General features: G+C 42.7%; 1 protein-coding gene and 1 long non-coding RNA gene across 12 annotated transcripts in view; one reads left to right on the top strand and one right to left on the bottom strand.

Annotated features, from left to right (window-relative positions):
* LOC114866883 (transcription factor 4-like) overlaps positions 1-15,522 on the top strand; it is a 118,479-nt gene that overhangs the window by 73,534 nt on the left and 29,423 nt on the right. Inside the window, exon 1 of one of the 10 annotated variants that reach the window (XM_029169118.3) lies at positions 5,647-6,049. The exons of the other annotated variants lie outside the window; for them this stretch is intronic. Within the exon in view, the coding sequence (XP_029024951.1) occupies positions 5,981-6,049 (69 nt within the window). The 5' untranslated portion in view covers positions 5,647-5,980. Of the gene's footprint in view, positions 1-5,646; positions 6,050-15,522 lie in introns of those variants that run through there. 10 annotated transcript variants of the gene reach the window in all.
* On the bottom strand, positions 1,361-5,596 carry LOC114866884 (uncharacterized). Of its 2 annotated transcripts, XR_003787771.3 has the most exons (5): positions 4,792-5,594; positions 4,373-4,476; positions 4,219-4,277; positions 3,222-3,974; positions 1,361-1,642 (listed from the first exon to the last, which is right to left on the bottom strand). It is a non-coding gene; the product is annotated as an uncharacterized LOC114866884 (long non-coding RNA). The 2 variants fall into 2 exon arrangements; XR_003787770.3 differs by lacking the exon at positions 1,361-1,642 and having other exon boundaries at positions 2,466-3,974; positions 4,792-5,596.

Here is a 15,522-nt window from a genome sequence, read left to right as displayed (position 1 = left end):
ATTATTAAAAAATATATAAATAACTAAAGTAGAAAAAGACAAGTTAAAGTTAAACACTCCAAGAAAGCCTCTGACTTGTTGACTTGAATGTTGTATAACAAACAGCTGTAACACATCTGTAATGGAGACCTTAACACAAAGCAGCCTTTTAGCAGGTATTAGTGTGGGTGTTGGATCACATCACACCAACGCCCAGAATCTGTTCTCAGATCAGATGAGCAGACTGAGTCTGACCTGGTCTTAAGTTTTTCCTCAATACGCGCATTAAATGGAAACTCAGATCAGTACATTCAAGCGTGTGACAGTGATGAAAGAATAGTTTCACCACATAATATATTAATTATATTTAGTAGGAGATTATTATGTTTGCAGCTTTGACATTAAGCATTTAGACAATTAGGCAGATCCTGGAGCTCAAATGAATATTGATTTTTTTGAATTCCTGTGCACTTTTAATAAATAATGCTCAGAGAAAATATTGGGATTCAAATAAGTTATTAGCTAATGGTAGCTTAGCATGCATACGCCAGCAACAAAGGCTGAGCATTTGATTTAATAAATATCATGCTTTCGTATAGTTGTGTTATTGCTATTGCTAGAACATTAGTGATATTGCTAATGTTTGTGCCTAATTCCAACCTCGTTCTAGCAGTGATGCTGGTCTTTAGGCCTGGTCTTGAAATTTCTTACTTCCATCTGGATGCCAGTGGTTCTAAAGATGACGAGTATAGAAGAGTATAGATTTTAAGTTTTGTGCTTTACCATGTCTCCGTTTCACCCTGACCTCCTTTTTTGGACATTCTCCCACTATGTCACCGTTGTTCTTGTCATCATTACTAGGGCCACTAGAGGTACTGTATATTTATATATGTCTTCAAAGCAACTTCTCAAAGCTCCATTAAGGCTGAATTGTCTTTCAAATGTCCTTAAGGTTGCATGACAAAGTTTGCCTACATGAGACAACTCAGCCTTCTCCCCCACCTCCACCTCTCACTTTATTCCCAAACTACGAGACACTGAAGTAGAAAGGGTTTTCGTTAACCCCCCACTGTAGCGCTTCCCTCCAATTTGTTGAATTTCTCAAAATGTTCCGTTTGTTAGGCTGAAAAGAAAATCACAGAAAAATCACCATAAGGGCTGCTTTGCATTTTTAATTAAGAAACTAACATATGAATATATTTGCATATTATTGAGTTGCAGATTAAATCATGCATACATAATTAGCGTGCAACAGCACTCGTTTTTTCCTCTCTCTCTCTCTCCCCCGCCCCTCCCGCTCTCTCCTTGCACTGTGCTTACTGTTTTTCGGCAAGCTGTGGTTCTGATAGATGCCAGACACACACACACACACACACACACACACACACACACACACACACACACACACACATGCACACCTTCTTCAGTCACATCATAGACACACTTACACACCCTCTCCAAACACTTGGGGTACTCTCTCTGTCTCGCTCCTGCTTTTTCTCTCTGTTTGTATTTTGGAGGAAAATTAGCGTCTGATTTTCTCTGTCAGAATTGAGGCCATGTCAAGTTTTTTATTCTGATTACACTGGAGAGAATGACAAACTTCTCTTTCTTTCTTCTCTCACCGTACTCTCTGAGCCATCTTACGCGTTTACCTTGGGTTCTGCAGGATAAATGAATTTAGATTGGTGAAAAGTAACATTAACACCTGGTAAAACAACAGACACAATTCAAGGGTGGTTGCCTTAGTGTAAAGTTGCTAAAACACAATGCTCAACCAGAAGTAGAAATGTGAAAAATCCTGTAAATGTTGTTTATGCTGTTGTTTAGCAGTAGACTGCTCAACAGCGCCAACTACTGAACTGGAGAGTAATAACGTAAAAGGCTGATCTTGACTGTGCTGGGTCATCTGCAGGAAGTGAGTTGGAGATGAAAGCACGTTACGAGGAGGTCGCCAGTTCAGTGGCAGCGCTGCATCTGGCTCAGACCACCAGCAAAGCTGCAGCGTCCCAACTCAGGCAGTGCTGCGGTAGTGAGTGAATGTGCTTCAGTTGACGGATCTGTAGCCAGGGTGCTGCTTCGGGGGCGGTCAGGCCGAGGGTAACGAAATAGGATCATTTAGAGAGTTCCTGAAAAAGACAATTAGCCCCTCAACAATGTAAAGACTCCCATCATGCTTTGGGTGAAGATTTGTGAAGTTATATCGAAAATGCATTTAAATTTACTGCTTGTAGTTTCTGTGACCATTGAGACGAATAGCAATAATCTAGACTGAAGTAGCAATGACGGAAAGTCTGAATTTGACAATAATATGATGAACATGATGTATTACTTCAATAAAAAATAACATCTATATTGGTAGACTTTGTAAATATGTGAGTGTGAACTCTTTCCAATCAAAGTGTGAGTGTGTGTGTGTGTGTGTGTGTGTGTGTGTGTGTGTGTGTGTGTGTGTGTGTGTGTGTGTGTGTGTGTGTGTGTGTGTGTGTAGCTGCCAGGGCTTAACTCTTCAATAACTTGGATAACTTTTCTGCTTTTAAATTCAGGCCTGCAACATAAAAACACTCAAATCAAAGGCTTACAGTAGTGATACAGAGGCTCTGTGTGTTTGTGTATGGAGGCGGGGCTTCAAGGCACAGAGTTAATGCAAAAAAATGGAAGAAGAAATAAAAAGGGAAGAGGGAATAATGGGTCATGTGAGGAAAGAAGAGACAATAAAAGGAAAGCAGATGAAAGTAAAAGGCTGTTGGATAAACAAGAGGAAAGAAGAGACACTGACAGAAGCAATCAGTGCCGCAGAGATTGACAACTGTAATAATTGAGTGTTGTAATATGAAGGAATCTTGTCTGCGTGAAATCAGGATGAAATGTGAGATTATGATATAAATGTCATCTCCCCACTACAGAGGAAGAGGAGGAGGAGGAGGAGGGGATGTGAGGAGGGACGAAGTACAAGTAAGAAGAAATAAAAAAGGAAACATGGAGGAAAGGAAGGAGGAAGGAAGCAAAAAGGAAGAAGGGAACAGAAAGCCAGAGGAAACTAGTGATGGGAAATAGGGAGAAGATGAGGTTATTAAGGTGGAGAAGAGGGTTGGAAAGTGCAAAGGAAGAAATGAAAAACAATTAGATGATGTAAATATGAAGAGACACCAGAAGGAAAAAGGTTAGTGAAGGAGGAAGGAACGAAGGATGGAGGAAGGAACACAAGCTCTGACATGAGACAAACAATGCTGAGCGCTGACCCATTTATGTCGCCAATCCACCTTAAATAGGTGGGAGCTTGGAATAGAGTGTTCCGCCTTAAGATCAAAGGTCAGCGTGGATGAGCACTCAGCTAAAAGTCTGTCCTGGTCTCTCCTCTGCCTCATGCTGTCCCATCCTCCTCGTTTCCCCTTCTTCTCCCCCTCTCACTCTTCTCTTTTTGCCTTTTCTTCTCCTTCCTTCCTCCTCCCTCCTCTTTTCTCTCCTTCTTTCCTTTCATCCCACTGCCTTTATTCTTCTCCCACTCCTCCTGTCTCCTGTTCTTGTTGTCTCCTCCCTCCCTCTCCTGTCTCCGTTTCTCCATTTTTGATGTTTTCTCCCCATCTTCCCTCTAACTCCCAGATGTTCTCATCCTCTCATCACCTCTGTTCCTCCTGCTCTATTCCTTATCCCCTCTCCACTTTCCTTCAAGTGCTCTTTACTCCGCTCTTCATTCTTCTTCATCTCCTCTGCAGGTTTGTTGACCAAGCAAGCGTCAGACAAAATTAAAAATGCTGCCTCTGCTTCTTTTCGCCGCCCGGGTCAGTCTTTTTTTGGGTTTTATACATTTTTACCGCGCTCCCTCTCTGCCTCCCTCCATCCCTTCATCCCGCTATCTCTCCCTACATTTCCCATGCAGTCTGGTTGGGTACAATGCTGGGAGCCAGCCAGCTCTGCAGACAGATGGTCCACTTATTAGATGTGCATCAGCCCTCCCTCCTCTTCCTGCAGCTCGCTTTTTAATCAAATTAAAGCTGAAAGAACAGAGGGAGAGAGAGATAGAGAGTGAGTGAGTGAAAGAGGGAGAGAGAGGTTTGGGAGGTCTGCTCACTTGGTTTAGAGTCTATTATGTGTTTGAATAGGATGAACGATGGCAGTGTTAATATGAGATTTGGAAGAGTCGGCCACTGACGGTGGTGCCTGCCTGGTTCCTCTCTGTCATTTCCTACAGTGTGTTTCTAAAAGTGCACTCGACCGGTTTCAGTTCCATTTACTCACTGAAGTCAGGAAAACAAGTTCAGTTGGAAGATCTCATCTTGGTTTCATGTGTCCTTTGCCTGGATATTGAAAGAGAGGTCCGGTCAGAAAAGCAGGAGTTATGGAAAAATGCTGTGCAATTATGGGAAATGTTGTTTTTTTGCACCTGACTCACCAAGAAGTCGTTGACATGTCGCTTTTATTGTGAGCTCACCAACTTTGTGGGAGTGTTCTTCTAAAGATGGGTCTGCTTTACCAGAAGAACTTGCCCATTGTCTCCTTGTGAGCATCAGGGCAAGAACAGTTGGTCATTTTCAAGAAAATCGAAATATCACCGCGCTTCATGTCAGCTGAGGGTTTCTGGGTCTGTCAACGATTCACAGTTTGCCTTTTTACCGTTTAATTCAACAGTCCTGTTCTGTGTGCCAGAATAAACAGTCCACTTCAACAGTTTATTCAGATCCGGTTTAACAGTAGCTGAAACCCGCAGGCGTTGTCTCAACCAGGTTGACTAGTCTCTAACGGCAGCAGCCAGATGACACGTCTCCTCCAGCTGATCTGGAGTTTTCTCAAGTTAGGAGAGTTTTTACTCACCACTGTTAGAACCTGCATTATCCTTCCTCTATCAGCAATAAACAAACTGATCAGTCAGGAACCTGGTGCAGGAGATAACGCTGACCTGTTGTAGCACCACCACCTGGTAGCTGCTGGTAGCAGGTCACTATGGCAACTTGGTTCTTCAGGGAATATTTCAAAAAACATTTGATAGAGATTTTTAAAGAATGACTTAGACAGTCAGTGGAGAGAGAGAGAGGACTAAAGGGAATTCAGTTTCATCCAACTCAAGATTTTTTACAATGATGTCCTTCTTAAATTAACATGTATACAATTTTTACTTAAGAATGGGTAAGGTTTTATTTGATTTTATAAGCACAGCCATTTTTAAAAGTTAATTGTTTTGTAATATTGTAAAAAAAAAAAAAAGAAGAAAAACATCTGGACAGAAAAACCCACAAGCAAAAACGTCTGAAGATCAGTATTTCCTTCAAGGATTTAGATTTGTTCATAGAGTAAGAAATAGAAAAGAACGGATTATGACGTGGATCGAGGGCAATAAAAACACGACAGACTGTGTAGAGAATGGGGAGGTAATCAGGAAATAAGAGATAATGTGGACAAAGCCACGTCAGGTGGGAAGAAATTACAAATAATTTAAGGAAAGAAAGTGTGTTGAAAGGTGCGCCTGCGCTGGAAAAAGTGAATATTCGGCTAAGTTCAAAGGCAGGCGGCGAACTGAAGCCCGCGCGAGGAGGAGGGGGGGGGTGTTTCCAGATTTACTGCGGAAACTTAAAAGAAGTGTCGGCAACGGCGCGCGAGTCTGTGTTTCTCTGCGCGTGAGCAACAGAGGAGAGAGAGAGAGAGAGAGAGAGAGAGAGAGAGAGAGAGAGAGAGAATGGGAGGGGCGCTTCTCTCTCTCCTCTCTCTCTCTCTGTCTACTTTGCATATTCCGCGTGCCTCGGCTCGGCCATATGGGAAAATGCAACTGAAGGAATTGTCGGCGGGGAAAAAAACGCGCAGGCAGGAAGAGCAAGCGAGCGGAGCGGCGAGAGTTTGAGATCATAACAAGCCCGGAAAAGTTCAAACTGACGCGGGAAGAAGAGAACGGTGGACGAGAAGAAGAAGAGCGCAGGGGCGGGGGAGTGTTAAAAGCTAAAAGACAGCGCGACGCGGCGAGCGGAGGGACACTTAGAGTTTTTCTTCTTTCTGTCGGAGGAGAGGAACGATGTATTGCGCGTACACCATCCCCGGGATGACAGGCAGCTCACTGATGTACTACTACAACGGCAAAGCGGTAAGACGCGCTCCTCCATCATCCCAGCCGCGGCTCAGCCGTGGGTTCCTCTGCGACGGCTTTGGGAGTCAGTCAGATAAATGGAGAGCGGGTGTAAGATGGAGAGAGAGAGAGAGAGAGAGACGGTGAGAGAGAGAGGGGAAGAAACAGGAGAGGGGGGAGGAGGGGGTGTGAAGGTGAAGAGTGTCGCTTCTTGCGCAGCACCTTAAACAGCGCGGTGCCGCGCGGCAAAGTGCGCGCGAGCGGACTGTGAACGTCTCTCTGTCCGCGTGTCAGCGTTTATCTAAGGGAAAGGCAGTTCGATAAAGTGTGTGTGTGTGTGTGTGTGTGTGTGTGTGTGTGTGTGTGTGTGTGCGCGCCCGCGCCGGGGGCTGTAGAGTGGTCGACTGTCGCTTATGTGGAGCGGCGAAGCGCTTGGATATAAAGCTTAGAGCGGTCTCATCAGCGTGAAAACCGTGCGCGCGCGTGTCCTGCGCACCAATCTTTTATAATAAATAGTAAATACGTCGATAAATTTACTGACATTTCCCCACGTTCCGTTTTTCAGACACTTTTTAATTAATCATCAACGTTTTACCTCCGTCTCGTTCTGTGGCTGTGGTTTATTATTTTTTCAAGTCAATGTAAACGCATTTAAATTTGAGCTTTTGTTCCACTGAAGTGTCATGTTTTTGTTGCTCTCTGGGCACACTAGGTTTTAGGCTCCGTGTTACTGTCTCAGTCGGGAAACGTGGCTTTTTCTTTTAATTTGAAACCAAGTATTGAAAATTGCGATTTTTTTCTGATAGAATTTTGTTCAGAAATGATGCTATGATTTATTAAATTACAGGCCTAAAGTTATCTTTTTTATCCTAAAATGCATTGAGGGCAAATCTATATAATAAGCTTCTGCTTATTATATAGATTTGCAGATTTATATAGATTTAAATACAGCTTCCCTTATGTGGGAAGCTGTATTTAATTTAATGCTTAAGTCTCATTTGATACTATTAAAATTCTATTAGCAAAAAACAAATCACACTTCCAGACATTATATTTTAGAATTTAAATAGAGTATGATATTTTTTATTTTAAAAATACAGTCACATTTAAAACATTAAAAGTGAGATAAACACTAAATAAAAAAGGAAAACCTCTGTGAAGTCATCCAACGACTGGCTGTGAAGCTGCCTGACCTTCTGTGAACCTGCTTCCTGCCTCACCTGTAAACCACAAGGTGCAAAGTGAAGGAGTTTAGAGTCAGTGATGCCGGGGACAACCGGGATCAAACCGTATTTAAAGCGACATGTGGCTTTGAGAATTTCACAGCTTTTCTAGTGTTAACGGAGGAATGTCTGCAAGCTGCAGGTGCAAATGAATATTGGAATGCTGGGATTTCCTGCAGATCCGCCTCATCAGTGAAGCGTCGGCCCTGTCTTTGTCTCACCTTTGACTTCTCATTTTTGCTTTTGACTGGGCATAAAAATGATGGACAAAATGAAGAGGTGATGCCCCCTGGGAGGATTATTAGGACTTTTAGGACACAATTAGAAAAAAAAGGATGAAATTAAATTTTTTTTCAAGGCCCTATTCTGAAGCAGTAAATAAAAGCTGTCTTTTAGAAGCCACAATGTTTTTGCAAATTATTTTTTTCCATTATTTAGTAGAAAAAATGAACAAATGTTTTTCTCGACTTTTTTAAATAAATTATAACAGACTTTTAAAATGTGTGTGGTTAAATATGGAATTTCTACTGCCATTACATTTTAGCCTTATAATTGCAGGTTTTTTTTGTGTGTGCGCTAATCTTTTTAGGCGTTTCTGCTAATTTTGTAGCTTTTAGTGACGTGAAATAACAGTAATCTGTGTTTAGGTTTCAAACAGAGCCTCGGTTGTTTGAATGCGGACCCTCACCAACAGTCGCCCTCTGTCTGCTCAGATCCGGGCTCCGGCCCCCAGACCGAACACTTCATCCACACCGGCGGCCAGCGGCTCTTGAGCCTCTTGCGTTTTGTACCTGCTCTCTTGCCATAGTTTAAGGCCTTCTTTGTATTTTGGCACATTCGCTTGGAGCTAGAGCGCTTTAGTGTGGCGGTGCCACGGGCACGACGTGGCACCGCCACATTGTTTAGTGGCTGGCTTGCTGGATGGCACATTGTGCCGACAGTCTTGATCCAGTGCCAAACTCCTTTCTATGTTCACTTTAACCCCCCCACCCCCGTCTGTCTAGCTCTGCCTGTCTGTGTCACAGCTTGTTTACACCCGCCGTCCGCTGGCAGAAAAGGAAAACACACAAATAGGAGAAACGCTGGAATAAAGTAATGTTGTTTGTCTTCTCGCATCCTGTTGTTGTAGCTGTTCGGTGGTTTGAACCAGCTGGGTTTCAGATGTTTTGGTGGTGTTGCTTGTGTGGAAGCACATTGAGCCTGGGTGGGGTGTCGTGGAGGTAGGAAGCCGAGCAAGTGGAAATTGGGGCAAAGTGGTGGAGGTTTGAGAGAAGGCACAGAAACGCTGAGATTCTGCTGCAGCGCGAAGGCTCAGCCCGGGGAGCCCAAACAGCGGAGAGCGAATCTGGGGCTCTGGTTTGGGAATAGTGAGGGGGAGGGTGACGGATGGGAGAGGAAAAGGGCGAGGGCCAAGGCCTGAGCTTCGGTTAGCGGCTGTCGGCTCGCTAACTTAAGCTCCAGCGGCTTAATGAGGCAACAGAAAGCTCAGCTAAAACAAAAGGCCTCATTTAATGCCAGCCCAGCCAGCCGGGTATTGTTATGCTAACACAGCATTTGAATATTCAGCAAGTTTTAATTAGGAGAGTCCTGAAGCAGCCTGCCAAAATTCTGCAGTCCGCTCTCAATGTACAGCGACGGGAAACACACACTTTAAACTGACAGGTCTGCTTTTTGCACTTTATGTTTTGTTCATTGAGACAAACAGCACGCCGCATGTGAGAATCCACAATTTTTTAAATTACATTTATAGTAAATGCACTGCAGCCGTGATTAGCGCTGAAATCCCATTTTAATTTAATAAAGTGAAAGGAAATTATTTGTACAGTGATGTCATCTAAATTTGAAACAGCCAGAAGCAGAGGTAGCGGTTTAGATCGTGTAAGAGGAGGTCAAAGGTCACAGGTCACAATCTCTTTAAAGCATTTGTTGTGACTTATTTTAAATTATTTTGAGTATAATTCAGTTTCTTATTGAAGAAGATTTTTTTACAGAACAGATATTTGAATTTAAACTGTAGAAATTGTGAAATTCCTGCTGCATTGTGAAATGACAATTTCTTGAATTTGCTGCAACTCAAACTACTAAAAAGTATCTCATTGTTAAAGATATAACCATTTCACGTGTCAATAATTGGGCGAGTTTGTTTTAATTTATATTGTTGTTAATTCGAAAATTATTTTCAGTGGATGTGATTGTGTGTGTGTTCTGTGTGCTTAGTAGAGTGGAATTAGAGCACAGCATGTTATGCAATAATAACTTTATAAATAGACACAATGTGCGTGTCTGTCTTTGCAACTCAATCTTTCTCTCTCTGCCTGTTTAAACAAAAAAAAACTCATTTTATTGTGCGTTTGTGTAAATTTCTGAGTTCAATTATGCATCATTCCTGTGTGTGTTTCTGTGCATTTTAGTATGGACTGATTTATAGTATATATTTGTCTACCTGTGTCGATGGTGAAGGTGAATCATATTATTAATTTCATCGTTGTAAATAATAATAATGTTTCAGTCTTTAATCTCATGCACTTATTTCAGTACATACAACGTATTTGATTTCAACAACGGACAGCCCTTTTATTTGTTTGCTGCTTGGTCAGATGGGTCATTCTGTTTTTCTACATTTTCGCGTGTGTGTATGTGTGTGTTTTTGTTGCCCAGCCGGTTAAAGCTTCACACACTATTGAGGCTTAAACCTTAAATCCTCCTGCATCGGATTATCTGACACTGATGCTGCTGATACATACTCTGATACACAAGCTACAGCTGATACGCACACAAACACACTGCAGTCGCTACAAACAACCATCTTTGGCTAAAATAAGAGTGTGGTGCATTCAGGGACCACCTTCATTGATGAGTCTGAGGCTTTTAAATGTACAACTGATCAGCGATGTCTATGGATGTTGAGGCTGTGTCCTTTCTGCTACAGATCTTCTCATTATGATCAGTGTCTTTTTTTGCTGATTTCTGTCTGTGGCTTAATGTGATGTTTTGCTGTTTATGACTTATTTCTATATTTCTACTCTTTTCTGCTCTATTAACATGTCATTAATGATGTCATAGGTGTTGTTAGTTTGAGATTTAAATGTTAGACTCACTGTTAACAAGTTGTTTAATCTTGTATAGAGGTGACAACTAGGTTTGCAGTTTTGTGTGTTTTTGAAACATAATGTTTGGTTGGTTCTGGTTTATTTATATTCTAAAAAAATGTATTTTTCTGATTACTCTTTCCCTCTAATATATTTGTGTGCTTCAATATGTGCTCAGGGTTTGGGGTCAATGCTCACTCTGTGTTTAAATACGCCCGTGAGATTTGAATGATGCGTGACATTATAGGGATTAGAGCTTTAAACAATCATCATGGCATCGAGTCTCTTTTGGTTGTTTGTCGTGACGGGAAGACAGAGGCTGTGGCACTCTGTGTTAAACTAAGCTGTAAATAAGGCAGCGTTTACAAACAGGAGCATATCTAGATGTCCTAAAACGAACATGGCTTAGAATGAGGCCCTACCTTTGCTGGTATCAGGGTTTCCTGTACACCCGAAACAGGTGTGCAGTGTTACAACAGTTTGTAGGACAGCGCCACGTCACCTCCTAGAAGGTCACATCCACAAGACACAAAGCGTGCGTGTGGTTCTGTACGGTATTTGTCCCTTAAGGGGACCCGGTCTGCATTCTTTGGATAACATGGACAGAATTTCCACCCTGACCTGTCCTTGGGTCTCTCTCTCTCTCTCTCTCTCTCTCTCTCTTCCTGACTCTTGGTCTGAGTCACAGGTTTGATTCCAGGTGTCTGACTAAACATCCGTGAGCCCAGTGGTGCCGCTGAACATCCTGGTCAGCTGTGTTTGATGTGTGGCTGTCTGAGCACAGGCCAATAGGGTACCAGCCGTACTGGAGCCCTTTGACCTGCTGATTGGCTTCTCTAATGCCTTTACATCATACATGAGTGTGAACTAGTCTATACTGTGACTATTAATAATAGAATCCCATGCATCATGTTATTTTATATGCACTAATGGCTCTGGCACCTTGGAGAGATTTAGCTTCAAGGTTTGTGTTTTATTAAAAACAAATGGAGGAGAAACTGTATATATATTATAGCCTGTTCACAGTATGGGCTATAAATGAAGGGGACGGGGTGTAACTGAGCTTTCAAGCAGCTCCACCAGTGACTGCACTGGATTTACTGCTTTTGGACGGCATCGTCTAATGGTGACACTAGAAAAGCTGTGAAACACCACAGTGCTCGTATGTGGCTACTGTGTGGATGCTGCCCTTGTGTCACCGGAGCGACGGGTCACTGACTGAGCTGAGGATATCTGAAGTTCAAGCTTGTTGAAAATGCTACTTTGTTTGAAACTCTTGATATAATTAAGAAGTAGGAATGTGGTTGTAGCACAGGATTTATTTGGTGCTTTGGTTTGAGTTTTACTCACTCAGCTTAAGCTTCGGTTTCATAAAACAAAACCCCAGCTGGGGATTTATGCTCTGCTCTGTTGTAAAGCACTGTCTGTACTACATTATCAGTTCAGTTCTTATTTGTGTCGTAGCCGTCGTGGTTGTGTGAGTGGAGCAGTTGGTTCCTCCAGTGTGTAGCGTCTGCTGCTCAGACCCTCAATTCTGTTCATGTGTGTGTATGTGGGCTGAAGCCTGCGGAAGCTTAAGTGAGTTGAGTTTTTGGTGAGTAAATAAAGAAAAGCCGTGTGTGTGTGTGTGTGTGTGTGTGTGTGTGTGTGTGTGTGTGTGTGTGTGTGTGTGTGTGTGTGTGTGTGTGTGTGTGTGTGTGTGTGTGTGGAGCCCATCTGCATACACACACACACACACACACACACACGTTAAACCCACCCAGTCTTCATTATAGAAGCAGAACTAGGGTGGCTGTCATCCTGTGAACAGGGTGTGTGTGTGTGTGTGTTTTAGTGGGTCAGTCATGCTGCGGTGTGCTGTTAGTGAGGCTGCATGGACTCACTGATAAACACTAGACAGCTGTCACACTTTAAAAAGCAAGACAACAAAACCAACACAAAGCAGCCGAGTGTCCGTTAATGGGCTGCTTTAGCTCAGGCAGCTAAAACAAACTGGGTTAAACAACTTAGCTTCAGCGGCAGCGACGTTTATGCGAGAAGCATCCACTCGAGTGTTCAGTCAGACACGGAGGTGAATGTGTGTGTTTCTAGCAGGTTTGTATTAGTGGTGATCTGTTTTTTACGTCCATATTTTTGAATCTATGTGTGTATTTTTAAAAAGCTGTTGTACATATTTTTTTTTTGTTTTTTTTTACCTTACTAAGTACTAATTTCTCATTTAATGCGTGGAGACCCCTGCAGCGTTAGTGCCTTGCTCCAACTTTAATTAACGATATTCTTTTTTTTCACGTGCAAGTCAAAGTAGGCTGGTTTCTGTGTGGAGTAGTTCATTGAACAGGCTGTCAACACCTACACACACACACTGGGGCATTATAGAGACTGTTGGTGTGCCATGCTGAGAGGACCGTTGGTTCCATGCCCATTCTGTCCCGTGCTGGCACTGCCAGGCTGCATGCAAATAGGTCACACATAATAACAGACTGCATGAAACAGTGGCGCTCCGGCCCCTGCTGTCAGTGTGTAAACGCTCAACTTTGCATTGTCTGAACAAACAGACCCAGCATTAAATGTGATATCTTAAAATAACGAAGCACGATTAATGAAAACGCGTCGGCCGACGGAGGAAGCGTGGTCAGACTCTGAGCTTCACTCTTTGTCTGTCGCTGGTTGGACCCGGGTGGATGTTCAGCAAACAGCATCAGCGCTGGTTGGCACACACACCAGAATGGATGTTATTCATAAAAAAAGAAAAAAGAAAGAAAGAAAGAAAGAAAGAAAGAAAGAAAGAAAGAAAGAAAGAAAGAAAGAAAGAAAGAAAGAAAGAAAGAAAGAAAGAAAGAAAGAAAGAAAGAACAGAATTAGTCAACGACAACAAAGAGAAATAAAGGAGGACATAAAGAGAGAACAAACAGAAAAGAATCCTGCAGCTCTGCAGTGCTGAAGTAATCAGCTCTTTGATCTGGCTCCTTTATTATTCCAGTGTGGGCCAAATAATGCAGTCCTGATTGTGTTGCTGGCAGCCAGCGAGCTTCCATATGTTGGCTATTAGAGACTCTTAGCGACTCCACACTGCTGCTGAAAACGGCTTCTTCTCTGATGCTTTCCTTTGGGTCACACGTCCACTCTTTTATTCATTTATTTAAGTAGTGGTAGTTTTTCTTTAATGAGGGATTTTAAGTTAAAGGAAAGGAAGATGTTTTTTTTTATGGGAAGCATTGAATAATGTTTTACTGGGCATTTAGAAGAAGGGTGTTCTACTACATTTGCTAAATGTTAAATTTAAATTATCATTGACGTTGTAGATGCTACCGTTTTTATATTTAAAGTCCCTAGAAGTTGATCAATTAATCAAATTTCTGTAGGGTTGAGTTTCAGTCGTATAGAATTTTTGCTCCCTTCAAATGGGTTGATGTGTCAGGTTCTTTGTTTTTGAGGTCATACAGTAATGTCTTATTTTGTTATGTTAGTTATTGCATGGATTATAATTTAATACATTAGCATGAATGTTGTTTATTTGAATTGTGGCCTCTTGTTTCACTTTGATCCAATTCTACCTGCAGTGATTTTTAGCAGACATTTGCTCGTTGAAGTTTGTAGTCAGTAGTTTTATTTGGATTTTGTGTCTTGTTTTATGTGCCAGTGCTGACATCAACACATCAAATCAAGCTGATTTGTCGTGGTACAAAGGCGGCAGTTCACTGAGATAATACAGCAGCTGGATGGTCTAATGGCTGCACAGCCTCTCTCAACATGAAGAGGTCAAGGGTTAAACTCCCTGCAAGCCAGAACGATGAAAATGAAGGATTAAGTGTGTTAATGTATGTCGGTGTGTGTGGGGTTTCAGTGCTCTGTCTTTCTTTCAACTACATTCTGCTCTGCTTTAAAATTGTGACGAACAGCTTAAAGCACATTACTGTTATAACTGAAAATGACTTTAGGACCACAAAGGTCAACATTAGACATTCAAGGATTTGAAGGCATATCTATGACCAAAAACAAAACTCTTAGGCAACAGAGTCATTAATCACAATTGTGTGTATTATAGATAAACCAGTGTAACAGCAGGTGAAGTGCTACTTGTCACTCACGTCCTGCAGCAGCCATCTTAGTGTTTGGTTTGGATAAGTCCTAGCGTCGGATGCTCCGGTTGCCATGTTTTTGTTGCCGTGGTGAGTGGGACCCAAGTGCCCATCGTCAGCTTGCATCACCCTGGCAACGGGATCACTGTGACCCAGCATCCCACCAGCAGCCGCGCTCGCTGCTCCTGATTCTCCGTCTGCACCCTCTTCAATAATTAACATGCCGCGGCAGCCATCTTAGCTTTTGGCTCGGTTCAGATGCCTGCCGGCGCGTTGCCTCGGCAACGGTGTCCCTGCGACCCAGCACTGTGGTGACGTTGGTCATGTTGTACACTCCAACTTTCTCAGTTGGAATTCACAAATCTGATTAAAATGCCATGGCAGCCATCTTAGAGTAGGTGGATGAGATGCACACACAGACATAAACATTTTGGTATCACTTCATCACAACAACCCTGAGTTTTAAATGCCCCAAATTAATTCAAAAAAATGATTATATAAAGAATTTTAGGGCTCTGATTTTCTGCATCTGTCAGTATTTTACAGCACAGCTTGGTGTTTACAGCTCCACAGGCCGGATGTCCCGTGCGTATCCAAGGTGACGTGCATGTGTTGAGCCCATGACCTTGTGCGATCAGTTCAATTTATTTACACAGAGATTATTTATTTATGAAACTGAGTTTGAGGTCCGGTGTGGACAACATTTCACATGTGTAAGCAATAATAAACCTTTGCAGCACATACATAGACAATTATTAAAGAACCTAGAAACTGGCATTGAAAGCATTTTGCAAATTGTGAAAACGTCTTTCAAATTGTTCCGTACACAAAAGTTAAAATGGAAAGTGACTGTCAGCGCAGTCTGTGGTCTAAACATTGGTACGAGTGTGTGACTGTACATGTCACACACTCCGCTCGCTGCCTCCTACGTACACTCTTGTTCTCACCCTGACAGCTTGGCTGCCACAGAGAGCAGAGGTCTCATTGGCCGCGTGCCCCACAACAAGCGTTCTGATTGGTTGTCAGGCCAGCTGCCACCACGCCAGCTGAGCGAGAACGCGGGCGTGCGTGCGTGCGATAGAGACAGACATGGTGGAAGC

This window comes from Betta splendens, chromosome 12, assembly GCF_900634795.4.
Source record: "Betta splendens chromosome 12, fBetSpl5.4, whole genome shotgun sequence".
Taxonomy (NCBI): Eukaryota; Metazoa; Chordata; class Actinopteri; order Anabantiformes; family Osphronemidae; genus Betta; species Betta splendens.
The sequence above is the reverse complement of the archived record's forward strand: the minus strand, read 5'-3'. Positions and strand labels throughout refer to the sequence as shown.